Raw genomic sequence first — 16,429 nt, forward strand, 5'->3', positions numbered from 1 at the left:
ATATCAGTGATGTCATCAGATAAAGAGGTGGGATGCAGAGTCTGGTTCTGGTCAGCGGTCATTTTAAGTTGAGGTATTTTGAAGAATGCAGAAATGGGGGGGTTTGGTTATGACTGCAGAGAGGTATGTGACGCATTGTTCTTGAGCTTATTGATTCATTTAATGATTTATTTTTGCCTGAACATCTGGTTTGTGGTGATAAAGAAGGCACCAAAAAAGTGAACCATCCTTAGTTAATAATTACCCATGTCTATAAATTCAAAAACATTTCTTTTGGGAAATTTAAAAAGAAGATCAAAAAGAAAATTCTGTTTTGGTAATTTGGAACATTAGTTAGTTGTAAATAAATCAGCTCCAAAGTACGTGTGTGTGTGTGTGTGTGTGTGTGTGTGTGTGTGTGTGTGTGTGTGTGTGTGTGTGTGTGTGTGTGTGTGTGTGTGTGTGTGTGTGTGTGGTGTGTCTGTGTGTCTGTGTGTCTGTGTGCATGTGTGCATCTTTGCATTCAGGCCAATCAGAAGATTTCCCCTCGTTGTTGATGAGCGGCCGCCTCACACACACCTGACTGTGTTATTGATTGACGGGGTCTCAGCGGCTCCCGCTGCACTGAACCGGCGGTGACACACACACGCAAACGCTCCGCCGTGACACACACATCACGCAGCGCCGCCCGGCATCAGCTCGCCTCTTATCTGCTTTATGACTTCCACTCGGCCTCGTTTATTTGTGTACTTTGACTTTCGCTGTAAAGCTGCGTCTGACCTGAGGTAGCGCTGTGCGGGGTTCAAAGGTCAAACCTGGAATTTATTTCGACACATAAATTTCAGCTAAACGCACTCAGGCTGCCGTAAACACGGCGTGCCGCTAGCTTCGCTTCCTCCTCTGTGATTCATTTTGGGGGTGGCTCTCTAGAAGGCACTGAGCGTCCTGATACAGTAGCTCAGTCGGCTGAAGCAGATATTATATAACAGCGCTGACTCCCTCACTGCTCAATAAAACCTCAGACGTACACAGTTAAATTAAGGGAATTAAACCTGCTTCATCCAGTTCTGCTCAACTGGTTCCACTATTTTAAGGGGGTGAAGGCAGAAAAACGTGATCGGGATGGACAACTGGTTTTGACTGATAAACGTCAACCAGACGAAACTAGAAAAACATTCCTTCATGAAAACCTCTCCAACGCTGTGCAGTAGGTGTGGATCGGTTTCGGAGTCTATCTCTGCATCTTCATTCATTTTGCTGCTGGCAAAATTCCTATCCCACCTTCACGGTGTGTTTTCCAATTTTCCCGTCTTGAACGTGGTTTGACCTGCTGCCACATGCATTTCCATTTCACCCAGAGTTCATGATGATTGTCTTTTATTTTTATGATTTTCTCTCTTTCCCTGCTTTTACTCTCTTCTTTGGTTGCTCCTGTGACTGACGGCATAGAGGGAAACCAGAGTACAGGTTAATAAGTTGGTGAGAGTGTTCATGTGACGTCTTGGTCACATCTTTATCAGGTGTTGTCTTTAATCCTCTTGTATTCTGAGCTCACGCTGATGTCAGGAGTACCCTGTCCAGTTAAAATATCTTTCTGTTCCCGAACTGAAACGAAACCAGCGTTTCTTTAGATTTTTGCTGCATGTATGATTTAACATCCCAGGGTAAAAACATAGATCTCAATTTGCTGAGTAAAGCTCTCACGCAAGAGTAAACATAAGGCTCAAAGTGTTGATTCTCTGCTGCAGCTAATGGGATTACTGGGCCTTGTTCTTTTACTGATGCAATTAAAACCTGGAAGCAATTCACATGCATTCACTCAGCAACATAATTGAATGCGCCTTCTAAAGACCCCTAATGCTGTGTTTGCTGAAAGGTCAATTAAGCAGCAATAAATTATGAGACGTCATAAAAACGTTAATAACGTGATTTATGTGTTTACTTTCTGGCACCAGAAGTCATGTGCTAAGTGCAAAGTGCTCACCAAGAATAAACGTCAGGCACTAGACGAGCTGCGCGGCGGCGGAGGAGGGAGAGGGTCTTGGGTTTTATTTGCCAGCTCCTCGGAGGGAGTGGGGGTGTTTTTGTGTGCGAGGGGGGTAACAGAAGTGCACCCTCCCTCCTCCCCCCTCCTCCCCCGCTTGCTCGGTCGCTCTCAGACCATTGTTGTGGCTGCCGTCCCGAGAGCAGCAGTGTTGTAGGTGGGCTGATGTGTGGAGCCCAGTCTCTCTCTCTCTCTCTCTCTCTCTCTCTCTCTCTCTCGCTCGCTCGCTCGCTCGCTCTCTCTCCGCGCCGTAAGAGTCGCGAGCTCCACATTTTAGCATCAGTGCTCAGATCTTGCGAGCGTAAAGTGGCGAGATCCCACAGAAGCGCCGCGTAAAGACGCACGCAAAGACTTTTTTTTTTTTTTCAAATTTAAATCCAAGACGCTTCAAGTCAGCTGCGCGTGGACTGTGAGCCGCGGGACACGTTTTTATTTTTTTCTCCCAGTCTCGCGCGACACCTAATGTTTTAAAAGCTTTTCGCGAGCGCAAAAAAACCCACGATCTCGCTCGTTGTTTGGTTTTTCTCGCCCTGTATGGATTTAGCGCCGTGATCGGCCGGTTGCGGTGGACTTTGCCCACGGGAACACGGCTACTTTCTTGGGACACCAGCAGAAACAGGCAGCTGCTGTTCCCGTTTTATTGGACTGGTATTAATGGATTTATAAGCTCAACCTTGTGTCCGGCAGGATACAAATCTGCTGCTCACAGGCTGCTTTGGGAAGAGATTGGCTTCAGAGGGAATACTAGGGCTCCAAATGAGGATTTCAATATTCCCTCGTATCGACCGGGACAAGGAGTGATTTCCCTTGGTGGCAGTCATCACAGCGAGGACGGGCCGAGGGCGAAAGGTGGGTGAAAACAGACGGAGACAGCTGGAGATTCTTGGGGAATTGTTTCATTCATTTTCAACGTGCGCGGAGGAGCGAGGCTCAGATTACGAAAAAATGAGAAAAATCCAAGAAAGTCTCACATTCAATTACTCCAAACCCGAAAGTGTCTGGGATCTTTTATTTGTTTCCAGCGACTGTCTAACACAATGTATTTCTTGTAATGAGGCAGGTACGAAGTGTTTGGACACTGAGCAGCCAGAACAGCTCATTTGCAAAGTAAACGAGAGAAGGTCGGTAACTCTAAACCGGGGGCTCCGTTCAAATACGCTGATTTTAATACAAGACTACTTTTAACTTAACTAAGTTTCTGTTTCTGTGTCTCAGAGCGGAGTTTGATCGTTGTTAGATCACTGAATTCCCTCAATAATGTAAAAGTGATATTACATCAATATCGTCAAATACATGCATATAATAAAATGACGCTCGTGGTGACATTCCTGGCCAGTGCAAGAAAATCCTCTCTTTAATGGGTTTAGCGTTGGCTGAAAGTATAAATATGAAAGCATGTGTATATATTACAAATCCAGTGAAGTGCCTGATGCTGCTGAGCTGATCTAATTGGTTTACTTATGGTCGGGCACACGTGCGAACTTAAAACCAAGTAATAAAAAACTGAAAAAATATTGAGAATAAATAATAACAGGTCTAGTATGATTTCTGGAAAATGTTAGATTCCTTGTAATATTAATAGACTGCTTGAGGCTTTTTTGGAAATGCGAGACGGTTTTTATTAAGTGTCAGTTATGTGAACGTGTAGAAAAATGATAAACTACTTAAAAACACTGTTTTATTAGGGTAAAATCCGAGCCCAGGGGAGAGCAGCATCAGCCAAGTGCCAGCGGAATTAGCAGCAGCAGAAAGAAAAAAAAAGTTTTCCAGTCCTTAATTGAGAAAGAATACGTTTCATTCAGTAAGCTGGTTCTTTAAAACGGTGTGTGCGCGTGCGCGCGCGTGTGGGCGCCGCCTGCCTGCGTGGAGCGCACACACCGGGGTCTGGCGCCTGTGCGCAGTTGGCTCCGCTCGCAGGGGAGAAACAACTGCATTAATACTGTTCTTATAGGCTGTCACCGCTTCTAGCTGTGGCGAAGAACGGGACATCGTGTAGCTCATGAGGTCCAGAAAGTCATTTAATTCCCGAGCCCTTTGTATTTTCCAGGTCCTAGAATTAGAATGTCATCTAATGAATTTGGCAAGTTAAAAAAACAAAAACAAAACGTCCCGTGACAGACTGAGCACCATCCATTGGCAAACAACAGGCGGTAACAGTCCTGCTCCTTATTCATGATGCAGGAGCGCCTGGACAATGTGAGCCTGAGCAGGACAGTTAACAGGACATCTGGTTAAAAATGCAGCTGCTCACAGTCAAAACAGCCTCTATTTAGCTGAACAATTGTTTGTGTTTTTGCCCCCTGCTTTAAACTTCAACAGAGCCGTCTGTGTCTGCGGCCGCGTCTCTGGGGAGAATCCGGTTTTCACTCGACAGATAACTGTTGGTGGTGTGTTTGTTTGTCCCCCACAGGGTCCGGATTTAGAAACGGTGCTTCTCTGAGTTTGCCAATGCTGAAGACCAGAGCGTGAGGCCCGCTTCAGGCTTCCAGCACACATTTCTGCCGTTCATCAGCGAGAGGCGCATCCGAAAGATGGTGAGGGTCTGTGCGTTCATCCTCCTGCTCTGTTTAACGGACGGAGTCTCGGCCAGAGCTGTCGACGGGGGAAGAACCAAAGGTGAGATCACAGTAGTTTTACTGCGTTACTCCCAAACTGTGTTCTGCTACAGGCACTGAAGGCATCATAAGCTTTGGGCAGTAGTTTTTCTCAATTTGTGAAAGTTTCATTCACTTTGTTTCTTGGCGGCCATTCCCGCAGAGGAAGTCAAGGTGACAGAAAAACTGACAGAGAGGCTGCTGCCGCGTCTCGGAGGGGCTAACGAAGGGGGGGAAGCTCTCGGTGTTTTTGCTGCCGTAAAAAGTGCTACCTGATCTATCCGAGGCCCTGGGGGTCGGAAGTGTAAATCTGCCTGGCTGTGCTCCAGCTGTAGAGGATGGAGGGGGGGGGTGCAGGGGCTTTTCTCATTGATACTTCATAAACAGAAGCCAAGGCTTTTTTGCTATTGCTAGAATTGTGATTTCCCCTTGGGTTGATGCATTTAGATAGCAGAGAAAACTGTACATTTTCCCCAAAGATGGCGGATTATGGGAACTGAAAGGAGCGTGAGGCGTCAGAACTCGGCTTTGATGTCCGCTGAAAGAGTCTCTCCATCGCCCCTCTAAAGATGACTTGCATGGGTCACAGGAGCCCACAATGAACTGGCATTTATCCTCTGAAATGGACCGCCTTTTCCATTAAACTCGCCGAGAAACAAAACAAACAAAAAAAAATGCTGTTAATTGTGTCGTTTCACAATGACAGGGAGCCATTTATAACATTAAGGAGAAGCGAGTGTGCCAAAGAATGCCATCATAATTGGGCTGGGATTTTTTAGGAGTGCATCTGCTGGTCAGGCAGCGTTCTGGGACCACTGGGGTTTCAAAGTTCACAGCCACTTCATGGAGTTTGTTAAGTTACAATCTTTGATATGTTTTTTTTTTTTATAATGGTCTCCCATTTAATTTAAAAATGCATATATACATAGCTGCACAGTGAGTCACATTAAAGGTCTGTGTAGAGGCCTAAGCAGGTATGTACACAGCGTTGGTGTGCGGTTCTGCTGCGGTTCTGGTTCCTGGTTCTGGTTCCTGCCAACCACGCCCGCTGACTGGCCGTCTCGCGCCAGTCCGACCGTTTGTTTGTGGTGCGTTGTGTTTTGTTTGCCCCCTCGCCTCTGGGTGACAATTCACACTCAGTCGCAAGTTCAACTCCGGGGCACTGCCCCGTCTCTGCGAGTTCATTAGCACGGCAGCGAGTGTGTGCGCTCATCTCAGCGCTTTGCCGCACACCGCTAGGTCCACCGCGTCCGGAGTTTAGCTCAGGACACACGTTACATGATCGTTAACGTTCTATTAATACTTCTTATGTTTTGGAGTTTTTTTAACCGCTTTGAGAAATCTGTCGCTTAAAAGATCTCAATAAGTGAAGATGGCAGCACTTCACTTGTCACTAAACACTTGGACAAAGCAGTCAGTCAGAAAATTGCACGGGAAAGTTGCTGGTTCTGAGTGAGCGATCACTGGGCCGGGTCCCGAGCGAGGGCGCACATATGCTGAGCAGCTAAACCAGCGAGTGACACGCTAGGAGAAGGTTATCGGGGCACTCTATCATCGGTTCCTGGGAGCATTAAATGACAGCGGGTGTTTAGAAACATGGTGTTCTGTTGCTGCACCTTTCACAGGTAAACTGAAACCACCAGGATGTGTTTAGACGTCTTTTGTCCTACAGACCACATCTGTTTTCAGATTTGGACTTAAGATGAAATAATACACATTTAGTTACAGTTTCTCATCCGTTGCAAAGGCTGAGTTCTTCTCTTTGTCTAACTTCCCATTCTATAGATCTGAGGGTCTCCAGGCCCCTGATTGTGCCAGGTTACCCTGAGAACGCCACAGCGGTGGTGGGAGGTCAGGCCAAGCTGGTGTGTAAAGTCCACAGGCCAGCATCCACTAAAGTGCAGTGGCTGAAGACAGAGTTGGGCTCCGCAGGACAAGGCCAGGGGGGAGCAGCAGGCCTCAGAGCGCTGACGGTGAGCTCTGCTTTTCATGCCCTACTGAGACCGGGCCCCGGGAGTTTTTGAATTGATCATCATTTAACATGACCTTTCCTCCACGCAGGCTCTGCAGAGCAACGTGTCCAAGCTGCACACGCTGCATCTGACCAACATCACTCTGCAGGATGCGGGAGAGTACGTCTGCATGGCGGAGAGCAGCCACGCGGGGCAGACGGTGCAGGCCATGCAGTCGGCCTGGCTGGACGTTCTGCCTGGTGAGGCTTCCGTTCCTCGGCTTTTAGGAGAATTTCAGGTGTAACATGTTGGAAAGCTGTCCAAACTCAACTTCTCTGTTTCACAGGCACCATCATTTCCAAAGCTGTGGACCTGGCCGCTGCTGAATTCTCCCCAGGTATTGCTCCATGTAAACTGATCAGGCTGTAGAAGGTGCTGTAGCAGCCATCTGTGTGGGGGCTCAAACACTGGGGCCATTCTCCACCAGCCGGGGCGCGTTTCGCTCCTGCCTTCGCTCACTTAGATCTCCAGTGAACCTTTACCGCCCCTCACATCGGCTGTCCGTCCACTGTCATGCTGCGACATGTTCATTAGCTTCAGCCTCATCGTCTTGGCTTCCTTTAGTCTTGTTTTGAGTTGGTCTGGGAGGGAAGGAGTTCTTCAGTGTGAGCTAGCTCGCCCTCAGTCCCACCATAATCCACAGAGGAACAATAGATGAAGAGGAGGGTGTGTGTGAAGGAGGGCTGGGTGGGTTAGGCCTCCTGATCTCCATGGTAACATCATTGTGAGTGTGTCTGGTGATAGGAGATAATGGGGTTGGGGAGTTGAAGGTCATGGCTGATGGCGTGGCTACTCTTTCGGCAATGCATTTAAAAATAAATAGAAAGAAAACATGTTGGAAAGAAGTTGAAGCGAAACGATCCAAACCCTGAAGCTGTTTCTACTGTTTGGCTTTGACAGACGTTCTCGAGGACCTTAGTGAGGACACATCAGAGCATCTCCTGCTGGAGCTGGGCAACGTGCTGAAGCTGCGCTGTGACACGAACGCTCGGCCGGGCATGGCAGTGAACTGGTACAAGGAGGGCGTTCGGGTTCTGCCGACCCCCCGCATCCAGATGCGAGGCGTCGTCATGGAGATCACAGACGTGACATACGAGGACTCGGGTATTTACGTTTGCGTTCTGAGAGGAACCAAAGAGCCCGTGAGAAACTTCACCATCACTGTAGCTGGTAAGTTTTAAAAGCATAAATATATCAGTGTTCAAAATGTTTTGATTGAACCGTCAGAATGTTTCATGTGTCATTATTTGTCATATGTCTAGACTCAATGGGGTCAGGAGACGATGATGAAGACAACGGCCTGGAGGACTCATCGGCTGAGATTGAAAACGACCAGGTGTACTTCTCCAAAGGTGCGTTGACGCTTCACTGGTCCCTTTTAGTATTTAGTACGATGCAACAAACACCAGGCTTCATTGAAATCTACGTGTTTTCAGGTCCCTACTGGACCCACACGCAGCGCATGGAGAAGAAGCTGTACGCAGTCCCCGCTGGCAACACCGTGAAGTTCCGTTGCCCTGCGATGGGCAACCCCATGCCGAGCATCCGCTGGCTGAAGAACGGGCGTGAGTTCCGAGGAGAGCACCGCATCGGGGGCATCAAGGTGAGAACCGCAGCAGAGGCTTGCGTTTTATGGCTGTGGGGTCTCTAGGTGTTTATCAGGTGTCGTTACGTCATCTTTTTCTGCTTAGCTGAGACACCAGCACTGGAGCCTGGTGATGGAGAGTGTTGTTCCATCAGACAGAGGAAACTACACCTGCATGGTGGAGAATAAATACGGCTCCATCTCACACAGCTACGTCCTTGATGTCTTAGGTAAGTTCACGAATATGCATCATAATTATATCTTTAAAGCTAAAATTCAGTACGTGGCTCTGAAATGGCAGCTAGAGCAACAGTTTAGTTCTCAGCTATTATAGAGCATCATGGTTGCCAGTCTGGGGAAGCAGGCGACCAGAGGGGTGAGCAGAAGGTGACGGGGCGCCTGGTGTCGGTGTTGACTATCAGGCTGTGGACCATCAGGCGTCTACACCAGTTTTTCTAACTGACCTCTGACAGGACATGGAGGAAACTGTGGTTTATTTGTTCGCTGTCCGTCCAGCACACGGTCACTTTCTGTCCCCATCAACGGGGAGAGAGGACTAACGAGACAACTAACGAGATCAAAGAGCGAAAATGCTTGAAGATCAAAGCAACCGGCCGACAAAGAGCTGATTTCCATTCCCAAATGACATTTTCTGCTCTTTTGCCACAATACAAAGGCATCACAATGTCACAGTTACAGCTACTTCATATTAAGAATTTTTAGGCCATATTTATGAAACTGTGTCAGATCTGTTGCCCTTCAACGCGCAGACTGGATTCTCTAGATCGCCGTTTGGAGTTGAAGCATTTTGCTGACGTTTCCTCCTTTCCCGTCCCCAAACAGAGCGCTCCCCCCACAGGCCCATCCTGCAGGCCGGTCTGCCGGCCAACACCACAGCCGTGGTGGGCAGTGACGTCCAGTTCCACTGTAAGGTCTACAGTGATGCCCAGCCTCACATCCAGTGGCTCAAACACATCGAAAGGAACGGGAGCCGCTACGGCCCCGACGGGGTCCCCTACGTCCAGGTCCTCAAGGTGGGTGACGCGTGTCCACAGGCAGAAAGAAAAGGCGCCTTAGAATCAGATGAGGACGACTATGCACTTTTATGTCTTGCAGACTGGCAGCTTGAACATGTCAGAGGTGGAGGTGCTCTACCTGTCCAAGGTCACCATGGAGGACGCAGGAGAGTACACATGTCTGGCAGGAAATTCGATTGGTTATGCCTACCAGTCCGCTTGGCTCACTGTTCTCTCAGGTAACAAGTCTACTAAAGAATGATTAAGACCTGTCCAGTTTGAATTTGCTTGCATTGTCTTTGTGCTCTTTCTGGGGAGCATTATTCAGTGGCTGATGGTTTTGTCTGTCTTTGTTTATACAGAGGAGGAAGCGGCCGATGCTGTGGAAACCATGGAGACCAAGTACACCGACATCATCATCTACGTGTGCGGGTTCCTGGCTCTGATCATGGCCATCATCATCGTGGTGCTCTGTCGAATGCAGGTCCATCCTAGAAGAGAGCCATTTGATGCGCTTCCCGTGCAGAAGCTCTCCAAGTTCCCTCTTCGCAGACAGGTACAGGAGTGTACGATAGGATGATAGTCGCATTGATAGACAGTCGATGATTGCGCTCTCATTCTCTGCACCTCCTTCTTCAGTACTCTGTGGAATCCAACTCATCCGGGAAGTCCAGCGCGTCTCTGATGAGGGTGGCTCGCCTGTCCTCCAGCTGCTCGCCCATGCTGGCTGGAGTCATGGAGTTTGAGTTGCCCTACGACCCCGACTGGGAATTCCCAAGGGAGAAGTAAGTTGGCTCATCGTCAGCAAAGATGTGGATGATTCATTTGTAAATGGAATCACACTTACTGTTACTTTACACTTATGAGACACATCTGCTATGAAATGTAGAGGTCACTCAAAGGTTTCCTTCTCTGAGTTTAGTTTGGCTGCTGGATCCAGACTCTCCAGCAGCTCTCGTATCATGTGGGGACCTAAAAAGAAACAAGCCCGCAGCCTATTTTGACTCTGCCCAACCTATGTTTTAGAAAGCCAGAGCCCAAAATTATGGATTTGTATAGTTTTCATTTGGACGCACTTATTTTAAAGTAACTCCTCTTGCTTTCTCTCTCTAGTTTAACTCTCGGCAAACCTCTGGGAGAAGGCTGCTTTGGCCAGGTAGTCAGAGCTGAGGCCTACGGCATCAACAAGGACTCCCCCGACCAGGCCTCCACTGTGGCAGTCAAGATGCTCAAAGGTATGAAGAAATGTTACACATGAAAAAGGGATATTAGCAAAGGTCTGCCGTCTGTGAAGACGCGCTCGTCTAAAATGCAAGGTTTCTTCCCTCAGATGATGCCACAGACAAGGATCTTGCAGATCTTATCTCAGAGATGGAGCTGATGAAGGTGATGGACAAGCACAAGAACATCATCAATCTGCTGGGAGTCTGCACACAGGAAGGTGAGTGTCTGACCTTAAGAAACCTTAACTGAGGTTTGATTTTTTTCTGTATGCTCTCATTTGATTCAAATTCAATACAATCACTGACTCCGGTCTTTAAACTCCTCCCAAACCACATTGCTATTGTATCTTTATTGTAAATTGTAATCTAAATTAGTGAACGTTTCTGCTAAGTGGTCTTAGCCTCTAGGCTGGAACAACAAAAGCAACAATCCCGTAGTCCTGTCCTTCATCCTGTTGGTGTTTCCACCCAGGCCCTCTGTATGTGCTGGTGGAGTATGCCTCCAAAGGCAGTCTGAGGGAGTACCTGCGGGCCCGGCGGCCTCCAGGCATGGACTACACCTTTGATGTGACCAAAGTGCCCGAGGAGCAGCTCACCTTCAAAGACCTCCTGTCCTGTGCCTACCAGGTGGCCAGAGGGATGGAGTACCTGGCCTCTAAGAGGGTGAGTTCACTTTGATAGGTGAGGGGAATTTGTAGCACAGCATGAAACAAGTCGAATCTATCGTGGGCATAAACAGCTCAATATCAGCCCAAACAAAACTCCCAAAGTTTCAAAGCTGTTTCACTCTTTAAAGTAAGAAGATTTTTCTTTTCTTTATGTTTCATGTCATCATTTTCTCATCGCGTGTGCTCATCAACGCGTCTCTTTGTCTGCTAGCCTGTGTCTCACACAGACATTCCTCAACAGAAAGAAAGCTGCTGAGGCTTCAGTGGTGTTTACTCTCCTCCGTCCCTCTGTCTGTCCCTCCGCTTGGCTTTGTCCTTTTTAGTGCTGCCATAAATCTGTTAGCAAACAGACAGCGTCTGGGTGTAGGCATCAGGTTTCTGGCTCTACGGCCTCCTAAGAATGCAGGATCCTGAAACTAACCCTCCATTATGGGGAGACCCACTAACCACGACTGGGTCATTTTGCACGTCCCCACAATTCCCACATCTATTTCGAATAAAAACCGAACTAAACTTAATGACATCTATTCCGTGTGGGCTAACAGTGCCTTTCTTTTTCCTCCCTAGACTTGTGTTTTTTTCTTTAAACCCCTGGGATTCTATATAAAGATGTTGTAATTTTGTAACGTTCACTAAAATGAGGCACTATGTGTTGACTTTGGTCCACTGAGCCTTTTCATTTTCATAGACATTTTGCAGCAAATATATTCCAGCTTTTCTGACATGATGTCTCTAAGCCACAGCATCTAAAACACAGATGCATGAAGCGTCACAGTGCTAAGTATGAAATCTTGTGTATTAAGGTTAAATTCAACTTATACAAGGAACAAAATACTTAGACCCTTGTTCCAACTTGGAGCTTAACCCTTTACACCATTTAAATTTCTTCCTAATCTTCTAATCTGGAAACCCAGCAGTTGGCCCAAAGCTCATTTAAAGGGTTTGACTTTAATTCTCTCTCTCTTCTTTGTTTCCAGTGTATCCACAGAGACTTGGCAGCCAGAAATGTCCTGGTGACAGAAGACAATGTGATGAAGATCGCTGACTTCGGCCTGGCTAGAGGCGTCCACCAGATCGACTACTACAAGAAAACCACCAACGTGAGTGACACTCAGAACAGCATATTTTCAGGAATTACCTTTGGCTCTTGTAAACTCTGGTTTAAAATAGTTTAAAAGTGGGGTAGAACCAATTACTACTTGCTCTGTACTTTTCCACAGATGAGAAGTTCAGATTACTGTAGTGGACTTAAATGCACACATCTGCTCCTCACGCAGGCTCCTCCTGCCACGGTTTTAATGCTTCTCAAGACAGATGTCTGATGTTTTCCTCTGATTGGCAGCAGGCTTAATGGAACTTAATTAGACAAAAGGGGAGATGCGGAGGGAGGAGGGGGGGCCCTGTGTGACAGAGATGGCAGTGCATGAAAAAAAAACGTATTTACAGTGAAGCAAAATGAAAACCGGGCTCTGTGATTTCCGCGTCTCTGCAGGGGCGACTGCCGGTGAAGTGGATGGCACCAGAAGCCCTGTTTGACCGAGTCTACACGCACCAAAGTGACGTGTAAGTTCAGACGCGAGCACAGCACAGATCGAAGCGCGCTAAACGTCAGCGTGCTAAACGTTAGCGCTCTGTCCCCAGGTGGTCGTTCGGCGTGCTCATGTGGGAGATCTTCACCCTCGGCGGCTCCCCGTACCCCGGCATCCCTGTGGAGGAGCTGTTCAAGCTGCTGAAAGAAGGCCACCGAATGGATAAACCCTCCAACTGCACACATGAACTGTAAGCGGGACACTGTTGTGTGCATCCCTTTAGTTGTTTGTGCTATAGTGCATTGGTTTTGTTACAGTAAAAATGACTCGACTCGACTCGAATGACACGACTCATTGTGTGTTTTAGCTACATGATGATGCGTGAGTGCTGGCAGGCTGTTCCCACCCAGAGGCCGACCTTCAAACAGCTGGTGGAGGAGCTGGACCGAGTGCTGCTGTCCATCTCTGACGAGGTAGGCTTCAGACACGCACGCATGTCGACATATGCTCTTGAAGCTGCTGGCCAGATGTCGACAGTGGGATCCGGGGATCAGAACTACGACCGTGTTCAGCTGCGACTGTCTCAGATGCTAAACAGGGATATTTCTGACAAATAGGCTGCAAAACCAGGAACTGATACACTTTTCACTGAACAGCGGGTCTAATGTGGATGCCCAATTGTTATCATTACTTAAAATCTATTTTTTTTCTTTTTGTCTTCTGCTTCTGCTAATTTCTGAATCTCCTTCCTCCCCTCAGTACTTGGACCTGTCAACGCCCTTTGAGCAGTACTCCCCGTCGTGTGAGGACACGTCTAGCTCCTGTTCCTCTGACAACGACTCTGTTTTTACCCACGATGCTTTGTCCTCGGACCCCTGTCTCCTGGGATACCAGGATGTGCGCTCCCGGATAGACATGAAGACGGCGCTCCGATAGGCACCCAAACACACACACACACACTCACACACACACGCATATGAACGCTACGTAGGGAACGAGACTCTGGGCCTTCGAATGGAGCCCCCATCAGCTGGCAGCATTTCTGAAGTCAATGTTTTTATTCCTATAACATTTTACAGTAGACCTCCAACCTGGCAACTCAGATGAATGGGCATTTTTTAAGACACATACAGGTAAATACCAACATGTGTGGATGCGGAGCACTAAGACCAGTGGGCTTCATTACACGGTGGAGTTCTGATAGGGAGAAGAGACGACAAACAGAACACGGTACTTTATGAGCTCTGGCACTGTGCCCGAGAACAGATGTAATGTTGGGAAGTTGGCACTAAACTCAAGAAGAGACCCAGGTACTCAAAATGATCCACTCTCCTTCAGAGAGACACGGACAATTCAGCCCAGAACCAGGACCTGTGTCCTCAGTGAAAAAGACATAAAAAAAAACAAAGATTTATTTTGCTATGATAAACAAAAGAAGAAATTGATTGTTAAATATAAATCTTTCTATATAAAATTATTTTACTTTGTGTTGCTTATTTAAAAAGAAGAAAAGTCTTAAATCTCAGGAGCTCTCATGCTAAGAAGTTGTTGTAGTGGCAGCGAAGTGCCTGAATTTAGGATTTCCTGTGAATATATTAGAGTATTAAAATATTGTATGTACATATGAACAACAATTGCCTTTCATAAATTATTCTGTATGACACAAAAATGAAGGTTATGGGAAGTGGAAGGAGAGAAGGATTTACTCAGTCATTTACAAGTGCCAAACCTGTCACAGCTTTCAAACTGTCTTCATGTCCAGGTTTCATTCCAAAGGACCATCATGTACCATTTAGTATAAAACCATTGGACCTATGATCTCCGTTTAACACACACTCTGACACAGATGAATCAGACCAGTATGAGAAACATATATTTGTCATATTGACTATTCTGAGCTTTTTAATTAGGCTTAGACGTGGGAATCATTTGGAATGAAACCTCCTTTTGTCTTTTTTTTTAACTGCTGCAGTGTCCAACCCAAGGAAACACTTGTGGTTAAATACCAGTGGGAACGCAGTTATTGTTGCTGTTGCTGAAAGAAAACCACAAATCACACAATTGTCTGGGAGAAATACTGTGTCAAAGGGTTCGGCTGCGTTGCCTAAGTCTTGAAACACCAAACCCCCAAAGGTCACAAGACAGGCTCATTTACAAGCAGGAACAGCCATGTACACTGGGAGACAACATCTTGTGGTTTTCCTCCAGCAGCAGCTTCACTCGTTCGGCCTCTTGCCTGCACGGCTGCTTTGTTTGAGACGGTGTTGAGGGTGGGACTCACTGTAAAGAGAGGACTGAAGATTCAGCATGAGGACTCTGTGGGGAGCTGGCCCAAGCCCACTGTCACTGGAGGCGAGGGGGGGGGGGTCACTGAATGTGAAAACCAGTGTGATTGATTTCAAATAGAGGAGGAGGGGGAGGATCCTCCTTTGTCTGGCTGTAACCCTTCACCCAGCCCAATCTGCTGGTGAGGGGTCCTCAGGTCTGCAGCCTGGCTGGACAATGGGGGCTTTGCAGGCTTAATGGGTGTGACCACGGACCAGAGGGAATTCTGGGGGTATTGGTGTGGGGATGGCTTGGGCCTGTGTGCAAATGAAGAGAGCGACTCTTATTATGGTAATGTGTGCTCCTCTCTCCCGAACGCCCCTATCTTTATCCGCGGCCACCATCTTTTAAATTACAAATCTTAACTCAGATCCACCACTGCCACCGGCACCAGCTGCAGAAAACTCCCCCGTGGGGTAAAATGTCAAATGTGTGTAACCTGAATCCGATCGCGGACGAGAAACCGGGGGAGAGAGAGAAAACAGCTTTTACAGCTGTTAGAAATCACATAGTGTGTCTGCAGGTTTTAGATGAGCTGTGTCCACATTGTTAGTTATAGGATTCTCTGATCTCTCCTCCCTGCAGACATGGCGCTCGTCCTCCTCCACCCATGCGTTATGTATCTACTCTCCTCATTTGTTTGCATTGCGTGTTGCCAGTCTCTCTGTGACAGCTGGTGCCACGGACTGATGTCTCATTTTGGAATGAAGCTCTTATTTTTACATAAAGTGTCCGGATACATTTGCATCTTTACATTCCAGTTATCTTCTCTTCTCCTAGATACAATCACAGCATTTTAAGCATTTCTTCAAAGAATTATTTTAGAAATATCTAATTTATTTGTTTATTGTTTTGTTTTTATATGAAATAAAGTATAATTTAAAATAAAATACTGCTGTGTGAGTTTCTCTCTTCTCATTTACATTAACAACATCTGGCAATAGGAACAGACTTAATAAATACAGTATGTGGCGTAAATGTCTAATAAAGCTCACATTCACCACCTGTGAGAAAGATACAACACAGACCAGGATCGGAGAAAAAGAAACGCCGAGACAAAAGGACTAAAGATGAAGCTTTAAGGTCAAGAGAGGGAGGAGAGGGTAGCGGTGATCCCAGCCAGCCCCGGCTTTGGAAGTGTGTGTCTGAGTACATGATTATGTGTCCGTCTGTGTTTTATCTCCATGTACACAGTGTGTGGTCTGTATATGCGTCTTATCTGTCATGTTGGGTAGGTCTCATTACATTTAGAGCGTCTGAGATCCCGTATTGTTTGAAGTGATAATGGTCTGAGTCTGCCCACAGGCTCTGTAACATGTGTAACATTAATAGTAAGGCATCAAGAATAGTAATAAGAGAAGTAAAATGTTGGAAAAACAATGCAGAGAAGCAGAGAGAAGAACAAAACCCTGGGTTCCTGCTTCTCCCAGCAGACAGACAAGACCTGAGCTGGT

The 16,429-nt window shown here is 47.0% G+C and overlaps 1 protein-coding gene across 2 annotated transcripts; it reads left to right on the top strand.

The window, feature by feature from the left end:
- Positions 1-2,236: 2,236 nt before the first annotated feature.
- Positions 2,237-15,865, top strand: fgfr4 (fibroblast growth factor receptor 4). Of its 2 annotated transcripts, none has more exons than XM_029174011.3 (21): positions 2,237-2,872; positions 4,434-4,639; positions 6,403-6,590; positions 6,679-6,829; positions 6,916-6,966; positions 7,530-7,799; positions 7,892-7,981; positions 8,066-8,232; positions 8,321-8,444; positions 9,058-9,248; positions 9,331-9,469; positions 9,593-9,786; positions 9,870-10,015; positions 10,344-10,465; positions 10,561-10,671; positions 10,926-11,116; positions 12,099-12,221; positions 12,614-12,684; positions 12,763-12,900; positions 13,018-13,123; positions 13,410-15,865. In XM_029174011.3, exons 2-21 carry the CDS (start codon positions 4,555-4,557, stop codon positions 13,584-13,586), a joined length of 2,835 nt encoding a protein of 944 aa, XP_029029844.1. In that variant the 5' UTR covers positions 2,237-2,872; positions 4,434-4,554; the 3' UTR covers positions 13,587-15,865. The 2 variants fall into 2 exon arrangements, with proteins under 2 accessions (XP_029029844.1, XP_055370676.1); XM_055514701.1 differs by lacking the exon at positions 2,237-2,872 and adding an exon at positions 3,121-3,144.
- Positions 15,866-16,429: the final 564 nt, after the last annotated feature.

This window comes from Betta splendens, chromosome 14 (genome assembly GCF_900634795.4).
Source record: "Betta splendens chromosome 14, fBetSpl5.4, whole genome shotgun sequence".
Classification (NCBI taxonomy): Eukaryota; Metazoa; Chordata; class Actinopteri; order Anabantiformes; family Osphronemidae; genus Betta; species Betta splendens.